Here is an 11,916-nt window from a genome sequence, read left to right on the forward strand (position 1 = left end):
TGCCTCCCAAGTGCTGGAATTAAAGACATGTGCCACCATTGCCTGGCCCTGAGGCTAATTATATTTGATGTTAATTCTGTTCTCTGGAGTGAGTGGTTGTGAACTAGGAATGAGTTAGCACCCAGGTGATTTCCTCTAAACCTGCTTCCCAACCTAATTTGTAAAATAAAAGTGAGTTCAGGATTGGGCAGATAAAAGGGAAGGTGGAGCAGAAGGTAAGGGAGAGAAGGAGGAGAAGATGGAAGAGAGAGGAGAAAAGCGGAGGAGAAGCACATGGCCTGGAGAATCTGTAAGTATAGGGGTCTCATTGATGTGGAAGGTGGTACTGTAGCGGTAGAGCTGCCCAATCTAGGTGCACAGCATGTATTCATATTAACTGTGTTGTGTTTTCATTGCCAGGGCATATTTGGGTTGGAGATTTACAGCAACAGTTCTCTGTGTAGAGCTCTGTCAAATGAAGGCCGTCCTGGACTACACTATGAGTTCTAGGTCACCCCAAAACACATAGTACAACACTAACTCAAAATAAAAGAAAGCTGAAGAGATGGTTTAGTGGTTTAGACTTCATGACAAGGGGTAGAAGATGATGGCTCAGTGGTTAAAAGCACTTGTTAAACTTCTGGGACGACCCAGGTTTGATTCTCAGCACATAAGTAGTGGTTCACAACTTCTGTAACTCCAGTTCCAGGGGAATCTGATACATTCTGACATCCTCAGGTGCCATACTACTCTTGCAGAGGACCCAAGGTTAAGTTCCTAGCTAGCATCCATTGTTGGGTGGCTCACACACACCTATAATTCAGCTCCAAGGAACAAACCCTATCATACATATACATAATTAACAATAAAATAAATACTAAGATGATATACACCTAGGCCTCCATTCAAGCACCTGTTTGCTTTTTATAATAGAGTCTAACTCCACTAAGTCCCAACACGTGGCAACAGAGACCAATCCACTCTATAAAGTAAAGAAGCAGTTCCCACGCATTCGTCTTTCTACCTTTGCCTGTCAAATGCTGGAGTTATATAGGACCCAGCTAGGTTCTTTTTTTTTTTCTTCCGAGACAGGGTTTCTCTGTATAGCCTTGGCTGTCCTGGAACTCACTTTGTAGACCAGGCTGGCCTCGAACGCAGAAATCGGCCTGCCTCTGACTCCCGAGTGCTGGGATTAAAGGCGTGCGCCACCATGCCCGGCTCATTTATTTTTTTAATTTCTAATTTTTTTGTTTTGTTTTTAGACTAGGCCTTGTTAATCTAAACAGAGCTGGTCTCAAAACTACTGGCAATCCTTTGGCCTTAGCCTCTTTAGTACTGGGATCACAGGTGTGCACCACAAGGCCTAGCTTGGCTTTGTTTTTTGATTGACCCTCTTTTCTAACGTGTCTAAAAGAAAAGACTGAATTCTCATTCATGCCCTCTCCCCCCGCACCCGACATGTGTTTGATTTTGTTTTTGTTTTTTTGTTTTTTTTGAGACAGGATCTCTCTACATAAACTTGGTTGTTCTAGAACTCAACTATGTAGACCAGGCTGGCCTTGAACTCTTTATAAAATGTGCCTCTGCTTCCCAAGTGCTGGGATCAAAGGCATGCATTGCCACATCTGACTATTTCTAATTTAAAAAGTTTTTCTCATTTTTATTTTGTACCCTAAGGTGGCCTGGATTTACTCTATAGCTCAGGCTGGGAATATAGCCTCAAACTCACAGCAATCCTTCTTTAGCTTCCCAGATGCTGGGGTAACAGGTATCAACCATTATACCCGGCTATATGTATACAATCTTTGGTGTCGAGGATCTAACTCAGGGCCTTGAATACACTATGCACATGTTCCACCACTGGGCTCCACCCAAGTATTATACATTTTTATATTCTTTTTTTTAAAGATTTATTTATTATTATACATGAGTACACTGCAGCTGTCTTCAGACACTCCAGAAGAGGGAGGCAGATCCTGTTACGGATGGTTATGAGCCAACATGTGGTTGCTGGGATTTGAACTCCAGACCTTTGGAAGAGCAGTCTGGTGCTCTTACCCACTGAGCCATCTCACCAGCCCCACATTTTTATATTCTTAGAATAGTCTTAGCACAGTCTTAGTATAGGTTTAGCACATAGTAGATGCTCAATACAACTTGGTAGGGAAGCTTGCCTAGAATGCCTAGCATGTGCAATGACCTGGAGTTGATGATGTGCAGCACCACAAACATACAGACACACACACACAGACACACACAGACACACAGACACACAGACACACACACACACACACAATCTTGGCTGAGAAAGTAGGACAAACCTACAACATACCTGACTTTTTTGTATTCTGTTCCTCAAGAAATTTTTTCTGTTCTTTTTGAAAATCTCCTATAATAGTCTGTTAAAAAGACACATGAAAAGTCAAATTACTTTGAAAGTTTACTATTAGGTAAGAATTTCAGTCACTATACATTGTGTACATGTGTGAAATTGTCCAAGAATCAAAAGGTATTCTACAAAATTCTATCAGGACATTAGATTTTACTTGAGTTAAAGAGATGACCACAGTTGCCACTTACAACTTTTATATATTTCTTTTACAAGTTATCTAAATGTACCTTATCAAGGATATCATCTATTTTTCCTTCTTCCACGGATTTCTTGATTGTCTGAGCTGTTTCTGTAACAGATTCAGTTATCTTCTTTGTGGCAGCGCTTGCAAAGTTATACAAATAATCTGTAAAGAAAAAAAAGGGTCTGAGGTTCATCCACGATACAATGGGTTATAACATCTTCACAGTGGCATCTGCAAGATCTGTTCAAGCACCCTCGTGGATACCAAAATCTATACATGTTCACGTCCTTTTTGTAATAATCGTACAACATGAAGCCCATATAGTCCTGTGTATGTTAAATCATATTCACTGGGTTCCAATCTCAGGTCCTCATAGTTGCATAGCTCTTAACCACTGAACCTTCTATTTAATCCATACACTGTATTTTAATCTAAGGAAAACATTTGAAAACTGGCAAACTGGAGCTGGGTGGTGGTGGCTCATGCCTTTAATCCCAGCATTTCAAAAGGCAGGTGGTGAGTTTGAGGCCAACCTGATCTACAGAGTGAGTTCCAGGACAGCCTGCCTCTGCCTCCCGAGTGCTGGGATTAAAGACGTGTGCCATGGGCTGGAGAGATGGCTCAGCTGTTAAGAGCACTGACTGCTCTTCCAAAGATCCTGAGTTCTATCCCAGCAACCACATGGTGGCTCACAACCATCCATAATGAGATCTGATGCCTTCTTCTGGTGTGTCTGAAAACAGCTACGGTGTACTTACATATAATAAATAAATAAATCTTTAAAGGTGTACGCCACCACGCCCAGCTGGATGGTCTCTTCTTAATCACTAGGCAGCAGCTAGCAGAAGACTGGCTTCCAGGCAGCTAGGATGAGGGTTATTAAAGCCCACACCCACAGTGACACACCTACTCCAACAAGGTCACACCTCCTAATAGTGCCACTCCCTGGGACAAGCACATTTAAACCCCACACTACCAAAAAGGAAGTACTTAGCATCCCTGAAGGTAAGGATTCAACAAATGTTTGCTTAACAAATGGAACTTTCAGTGAATTCCAGTAGATTTCAAAGGTCTAAAGAAACTACTTACTGGGAATCAAGCTTAGAGACACTTCAATTTTCAAAACACAAGTAGGAACCAGGCTTGGTATGGCTAAATTTGCTGTTCAGTGATTACCCTTGGGAGGTGGAAGCAGGAGTTCAAGTCAGCCTTAGCTATGTAGGAAGTTTGAGGCTAGCCTTGGGATATACCCCAAAACTCAGAACCAAACCCAAACAACAAAACCATAAAACCAAACTAAGAAAAGTCCACAAATAGATCTTAGAGAAAAAAAAAAATGTTTTAGGGCCAATATGCAGAAAATGAAAATATGAAGAAAATGAAAACATCCCTAGCAATTTCTCCAGCCTCTGTAAACACTTTTTACATCTTCCTAAAGTCACATATATTACAGAAGCAAAGCTCTCATTTATCCCAAAACTTTAAATTACCAAACAATTTTTTCTGGCAGTGGGGGGAGTTCCATCTAAACTCAGTTTGTTCAAACCATGAAGACAATCTGGTAAAGAACAAAAACCAAAAGAGAAAACCTGGAGAAACTCATGAGGAAAGATGGCAGGAGATACTGCTCAGAGGCCTAGCATATGTGTGGCCCTAAGCACCTCAGTCTTGAAAATAAAAAAAAGTCAGGGAAATTTTAGCCGGGCATAATGGCGTCTACCTTAGCACTTGGGAGGCAGAAATAGGAGGATCAGAAGTTTGTTTTTACAGGTAAGGTCTAGGTTGTCAAGGCTGGCCTTGAACTCACATTCCAGGCAGGTCTAGATCCAGAGAGCCTCCTGCCTCAGCTTCTTAAATAGCTAGGATTGCTGGCTTGGTGTGTGTGAGAGAGGGGTGGAGATTCTTTGTGTAATCCTGGCTGTCCTGGAACCAACTCTGTAGACCTGATTTGTCAGCCTCTGCCTCCCAAGTGCTGGGATTAAAGGCAAGAGCCACCACCACCTGGCCAGCTTTTTTGTTTTTTGAGACAATGCCTCATGTGGTCTTGAACTGCTGATCTTCGTAAGACCCCCAAATACTAGGGTTACAGGCCTGTGTCACCACTACACTTGACTTTTTTTTTTTCCGAGACAGGGTTTCTCTGTGTAGCCCTGGCTGTCCTGAAACTCACTCTGTAGACCAGGCTGGCCTCGAACTCAGAAATCCGCCTGCCTTAGCCTCCCAAGTGCTGGGATTAAAGGTATGTACCACCACCATCCAGCCTTACTTGACTTTTATCTTATGTTAATCTATTCCAACTACACTACAACCTCTGCTCCAGTATATCCTTCTCACATTCCTTAAATATTCCAAATTCACTCTTTCCCAATTTTCTAAGCTGGAAATAGTCATTCTCTTTTTCTAGTGATTTCATTGTATCACACTAAGTTTTATTTGCCTTGTTCAGTCTTTGGGAGTCTTGGCTGAGATAATGTACTATTAAAATTTGATACTGTGGCTATTTTCCCTATGCCTCTATCAAATTTTTTGAACATTAGGACTTTCCTGCTAAAGTCTGTACTTCTTTCTTCTTTGGCACCCTTAATTTACTTGATAATTCCTTAAAACTTTCAAAAATTTGTGGCTGTGTGTTGGTGAGCTCCAATAATCGGGAGAGGAAGGAGGGCTGAGTTCAAGGCCATCCTTGGCCAAATGAATTTGAAGCCAGCCTTGAATATCTCAAAAACAACAAAAAGCCTCACAAAATTTAGTAGATATTTTTGTTGCAATTCTTTTATGTTTACTTCTGCTTAGGGCCCACCTCCCCCCAAATCACAGTCTTTGACTATGTAAGCCTGCCAAAGTCTCTCGAGAATTAATACAGCAGGTATTTCTATTCTTTGAGTTTTTTTTTTTTTTTTTTTTTTTTTTTTTTGTTTGTTTTTCGAGACAGAGTTTCTCTGTACAGCCCTGGCTGTCCTGGAACTCACTTTGTAGACCAGGCTGGCCTCGAATTTAGAAATTCGCCTGCCTTTGCCTCCCAAGTGCTGGGATTAAAGGCATGCGTCACCACACCGGGCTAGGTATTTCTATTCTTAAGAACTACTGTTTGTTCAACTAGATTATATAATTGGAAAGCGTCTGGGCTTTGAAATCAGGTAGATTTTTTTGGCTCAAAATCTACTTGTACTGCTCACTCTCGGTAAAACGCTGGGTTTGTTCCCCCAACCCCTTGGGGATTGTGAATAGATGAAACAAGGTATTTATTATTCACCAAAGATCTAGCACTGGAACTTTACTATAGCAGACAATTGGCATCTTCTTCCCCACCTTAAGGGAAAAAGGTCCTTCTGAAAGAGGAAAAAAAATACTGATCACGAAGCAACTGGGAAGCAGAGGTGAGAAGATCAAGGTCATCCTTGACTTTACGGTGAGTTTGAAACCATCTAGGGCTGAATGAGACCCTGTTTCAAAAAAATTAAAAGAAGGCATGCATGACTTTGGCTCGAGTAACTTAACGAAGTTACTTTAGACAATACCTTTCAGTCCTTTCTTGGGACAGAAGGCATTTTCTAAACCAATTCTAGCTGGGAGCCAGAGGTGGAGAATCGGATGAAACTTTTCAAGTTGAACAAACCGAATTCCTTGTCAAAACCCTGGAGACAGCGGCACACTGATCGCTTTCTGGCTTCCCAAGTTTACAAACTTTGCAGGAAAGCGACAAGTCCTTAGGTACGTCGAGGAGACGAAGTGACTGCTTGGTGAACTTTGGCGTCGTCCAGCTCCTTAGCCAATTAGCCTATGCCAGAGAGGACCGTCCCCCTCCTCGTACATCAACATCCCCGCGTCCCCTCCCAGTCCACCCTCAAGTCCCGGAGAGAACTCACTGCCAAGGCCTTTGGCCTGGTGGAGGAACTGTGGGTCCTCCGTCGGCTGCTGCTGCTGCTCCTCGGTGGGCTCCACGGGCCGCTCGGAGCTCTCCTTGGAAGGCGCGGCTTCCGCGGACAGCTTGTCCCCGTCCCCTTTGGGAGGCTCTCCTCCCTCCGCCGCCGCCCCCTCGGGCTGCTTCAAGCCCAGCCAACTGCTCAACCCTCCGAACATCCCGCCCGCGGGGTCACCGCCGCCTCTGCCGCGGTCCCCTCGCCCAAGAGCCCTGGCACCGTTAACCGCTGGATGACCCGACTCCGCTGGTCTTCGAGGGAGACTGACCAGAACCGGAGCGAGAGAGACCTCCCGAAGCCAGGCGTCGGCCCACCCTCTATGATGGTGGCGTCTCTGGGGCCGCGCATGCGTCATGTCCGGCTCAGGCTCCGCCTCCTCTGCGTCGCCTCCCAGCCTCCCCGCCTCCCCCTGCCCGCCGTTGCTTTTGGAAAAGAGGCAAAAAGGGCCGAAAGGGCTTTTCCCGCGGAACTCTTCCTGCTCTCTACCCCCTTTTCTATTTTCCTCCGGTTTTATAGGTGTGTGGTTGGCATCTTTGCGGGCTTCTCCTACCTGGTCTCACTTTGTGATTGCCTCGAAATGACAGCCTCCTTTTTCAGGGCCAGCTGGACCGGGTTACACCCCCAACCTTGGAAAAGGAGGACTCAAGCCTCCTCCTGAGTTTAAGTAACCCAAAGCTGGTTGTAGAGCATAGTGATTTAGGCCAGCCTGGGCTACATAAGTCCTTGTGTCAAAAGCAGAACATTAAAAAAAAAACCCTAAAGGAAAAAAGAAAGGAAATAAATTGTAAGGAAGAAATTGGGGTGGGGTACTTATAGATTAAAAATTGGTTTACAGTGGGTAGGTAAGATGGGTTAGCACGTAAAGGTACTTGCCACTAATTTAAAGTATTTCACACAATAGCTTAGAGAACTGGGACTGAAGCTCAGTCAGTGGTAGACTGGTAAAACACATGTCCAACACAGCAAATCATGCGCACCCATATGGAATAAACTTAGCTGAATGGGGTGGTACATGCTTGTACTCTCAGCATTCAGGAAGCTGAGGCAGGAGGATCTTGAATTCAACACAAGCCAGAGCTACATGAGACCCTTTCCAAAAAAAACCAAATGAGTGGCACTTAGAATTTAAAACCCTAGTAGGTTACATGCTCATCTGTGAAGGTGCCTCCCACCTTGCGTAGCCCTGAACTCCAAATGGCAGAAGAAAATAGCCCACTCCTGTTCTCTTGTCTGTATCAGTGTGCATTGTGTTCTCCACAAGCCCCACACATTAAATAAAACATAATAAAGATTAAAATAGGGCTGGAGAGATGGCTTAGTGGTTAAGAGCACTGACTGCTCTTCCACAGGTCATGAGTTCAAATCCCAGCAACCACATGGTACCTCACAACCATCATGTAATGAGATTGGATGCCTTCTTCTGGTATGTCTGAAGATAGCTGCAGTATACTTATATATAATAAATAAATTTTTTAAAAAAAAGATTAAAATAAGAAAACCCTTGAATACTCATGCTTCCTTTCTTCTTTTAAAGACAGGGTCTCAAAGCCTGGCACGGTGGCACACACTTTTAATCCCAGCACTTGGGTGGCAGAGGCAGTCAGACCTGAGTTCGAGGCCAGCCTCACCTACATAGTACAGCAAAGGTTACACAGTGCGGATTTTTTTTTTCTTTTAAATATAGGGTCTCAAGTAACCAGGCTGGCCTTGTCTTGGATTCTCTGCCACACTCACCAAGCCTTTCTTATCTGATTCTGGGAATCAAACTCACTGCCTTCTCTACGCTAGGTCTATACTATACCAATGGAGCTACATACCCACAGTCCACAACTGTGCATTTTATTTGGGTACTAATTCAGCAAACACATTTAAAAATGATGACACATAGCCAGGCGTGGTGGTGCACACCTTTGATCCCAGCACTCAGGAGGCAGAGGCAGGTGGATTTCTGAGTTCGAGGACAGCCTGGTCTACAAAGTGAGTTCCAGGACAGCCAAGGCTACACAGAGAAACCCTGTCTCGAAAAACCAAAAAAAAAAAAAAAAATGATGACACATATAAATGGCAACTTGGACGTTAGGAAGCTGATGAGGTCAAAGAATTGTGAAATTATATTTAAATTGTGGTCAAAATTCAAAATTTATCATCACCTAATTTCTTTTCCTTTTTGCGGGGGTTGGTTTTTGTTTTTTTCCTGGTGTTTTGAGACAAGGTTTCTCTGTGTAGCCCTGGCTGTTCTGGAACTCACTCTGTAGACCAGGCTGGCCTTGAACTCAAAAATCTGCCTGCCTCTGCCTTCCGAGTGCTGGGATTAAAGGGGTGTGCCTCTACTGCCTGGCTATCACCCATTTTCAAAGTCAGTAATTTAGTAGTATTAAGCATATTCACATGACTTTGCAACCAATAGCCAGGACTTTTCATCTTGCAAGCTGAAATTCGTACTACTTCCATTCGCTGCAACTAAACTTCTAGCAAACAACATTTTACTTCATCTTTATGGGTCTGCCTACTATAGATTCTTATTTTCAGGGCTGGGGTGCTGCCAATACGAGGGTAGTAGATTTTTTTGCCTAGCAAGAATGAGGCACTAGGGTCAAATCCCAGTCCATGGAGGAGGAGAACTTGTGATTATACAGTATCTGTCTTTTTGTGACTGCCTCCTTCTCCTCCTCTTCCTCCCCCTTCCTCCTCTTCCTCCTCTCCCTCCTCCTCCTCTTCCTTTTTTCAAGACAGGGTTTCTCCCTGTAGCCCAGGCTGTTCTAGAACTTAACTTGTAGATCAGGCTAACCTCTATCAAACTCACAGACATCAACCTGCGTCTGTCTCCTGAATGCTGGGATTAAAGGTATGTGCCATCACTGGCCAACTCATGATTGGCTTCTTTTTTGTTTGTTTGTTTTTTGGTTTTTCGAGACAGGGTTTCTCTGTGTAGCCCTGGCTGTCCTGGAACTCACTTTGTAGACCAGGCTGGCCTCGAACTCAGAAATCCGCCTGCCTCTGCCTCCCAAGTGCTGGGATTAAAGGCCTGCGCCACCACCGCCCGTATGATTGGCTTCTTTATTGAGTATAATATCCCCAAAAGTCATCCATGTTATGCATATTATAAATTTCTTTCTTTTTAAGGCCTGATAGTATTCTATTGTGTGTATATATAGTAACCCATTTTGTTTATCTGTTCATTTGTGGATGGACACAGCATTCATTTTAAAAAACAATTCCCAGTCTACCATAGTGGCGTAGTCCTTTAATCCTAGCGCTCAGGAGGCAGAGGCAGGTGGGCCTCTATGAGGTTGAAGCCATCCTGGTTTACATAGCAAATTCCAAGATAGTCCCCATGTAGAGACACCATGTTCCAATAAACAAAACCAACCAGACAAAAATTCTTGACTGAGGATTGAGCCTGGGCTTTTGAGCATGAAGGAGAATAGCTTTACTACTGAGAAACACCCCCATCAAAAACTGTTCTGTTCTATTTTGTTTTGGTTTTTCAAGAAAAGGTTTCTCTGTGTAGCCCTGACGGTTCCGGAACTTAATCTGTAAATGAGGCTGGTCTTGAACTCACAGAGATCATCTCACCTCTGTCTCTCAAGGGATTAAAGGCATGCATCACCACTGCCTGGTTTTATTTTTAAATTGTGGTGATGGTACGATTATGTGATTGTGGGTATAGGTTTTCAAAGAAGTTCTTTTAAAGAGTCATGTTACAATACTGGAGGACAAAATGGAAAAATGGTCAAAATTTGCTTCAAATTAGTACCAGAGGGATTGGAGAGATGGCTTAGTAGTTAAGAGCACTGGCTGCTCTCACAGAAGACCCAGGTTCAATTCTTTTTTTTAAAAAAGGATTTATTTATTTATTATACGTAAGTACAATATAGCTGTCTTCAGACACTCCAGAAGAGGGTGTCAGATCTTGTTACAGATGGTTGTGAGCCACCATGTGGTTGCTGGAATTTGAACTCAGGACCTTCAGAAGAGCAATTGGTGCTCCGCTGAGTCATTTCTCCAGCACCCAGGTTCAATTCTTAGCACACACATTATAGCTCATGGCTCTGTGTACTTTCAGTCTCAGGAGATATTACACCCTCTTCTGGCCTCCACAAGTACCAGGCAAGTATGTTGGCATACAGAAAGGCAGGCAAAACACACACACAAATAGAAAACAAATAAATCTTGAAAAAATGTTTCAGAACTGGGGCAATTGTTAGGGATATAAATGAACAAGCCTGTTCTTGGTTTGATAATTGTTGATGCTGACTGATTTTAATTTTAGGTCTACTGTTTTATTTGTTTGTTTGTAGACAGAGCCTCACTATGTAGCCATGGCTGTCCTGAAACTCACTTTGTAGACCAGGCTGGCCTCAAACTCACAGAGATCTGCCTGCCTCTGCCTCCCTACTTACGGGATTAAAGGTGTGCACCACTATGCCTGTCTTATTTTTACTTTTTTTATATTTTTTTTCTGTAACTATATGTCAAACAAGCAAAACTGGAAAGGAGTTGATGACCATAGTTCCTAAGCCCAGACTCTAACATTTGGTGTGGAATGATAGCCATGAACCCTCCTTGCCTTACCCTTTGACAGTTCCAGTGATATTTGGAAATAAATGCAGGGACTGATTATAATTCTGATTTCCCTGTGGTCCAGTTCCCCAGACTGACCTGCATTTACATTTTATTCAGATCCTGGACTTCAGCTTGAAAATCTGAAACTGCTGGGCGTGGTGGCGCACGCCTTTAAACCCAGCACTTGGGAGGCAGAGGCAGGCGGATTTCTGAGTTCAAGGCTACCCTGGTCTACAAAGTGAGTTCCAAGACAGCCAGGGCTAAACAGAGAAACCCTGTCTCAAAAACCAAACCAAACCAAACCAAACCAAAACAAAACAAAACAAAAAAAACCCTGAAACTATCCACAACTTCTACTAAGTTCATTGAGATATGATTCAAATACTTTACAATTCACCTGCTTAATATATACAACAAAACATTAATATATTTATATGTACATGTATACATGGCTTTAAATCTATAAAAAGATTTGCTTATTTTAATGTGTATCTGTGTGCCTGCACACATTCGTGTGAATCACAGGCACACAGCAGACGCCCTCAGAGGTCAGAGCACATTGGAGCTCTTAGATCTGGATTATAGGCAGTTGTGAGCCACCTGATGAGACTGCTGGGAATTAAACTATGCTCCTTGGAAAGAGCATTGCGAATCCACCTCAGTCTTCTGGCTTTTAAATGAAAAGAGAATCTCTCTCTCTCTCTCTCTCTCTCTCTCTCTCTCTCTCTCTCTCTCTCTCTGTGTGTGTGTATATATGTGTGTGTGTGTGTGTGTGTGTATGTGTGTTTGTGTGTAATTTTATTTGTCCCAGAGAGACAGAGGGCAGGGATAAGAGACAAAGAGAGGAGATAGAGGACTAGGAAGAAGGGGAAGGG

General features: G+C 43.3%; 1 protein-coding gene across 1 annotated transcript in view; it reads right to left on the reverse strand.

Moving 5' to 3' along the window:
• The window catches only part of Syap1 (synapse associated protein 1), a 31,129-nt gene extending 24,307 nt beyond the window's left edge, over positions 1-6,822 (reverse strand). The window contains exons 1-3 of the mRNA XM_021188103.1: positions 6,422-6,822; positions 2,599-2,717; positions 2,312-2,378 (exon numbers count right to left, since the gene is read on the reverse strand). Coding sequence (XP_021043762.1) covers positions 2,312-2,378; positions 2,599-2,717; positions 6,422-6,635 — 400 coding nt within the window. The 5' untranslated portion in view covers positions 6,636-6,822. The remainder of the gene's footprint in view (positions 1-2,311; positions 2,379-2,598; positions 2,718-6,421) is intronic.
• Between the last annotated feature and the right edge of the window lie 5,094 nt (positions 6,823-11,916).

This window comes from Mus pahari, chromosome X (assembly GCF_900095145.1).
Source record: "Mus pahari chromosome X, PAHARI_EIJ_v1.1, whole genome shotgun sequence".
In the NCBI taxonomy this organism is placed as follows: domain Eukaryota; kingdom Metazoa; phylum Chordata; class Mammalia; order Rodentia; family Muridae; genus Mus; species Mus pahari.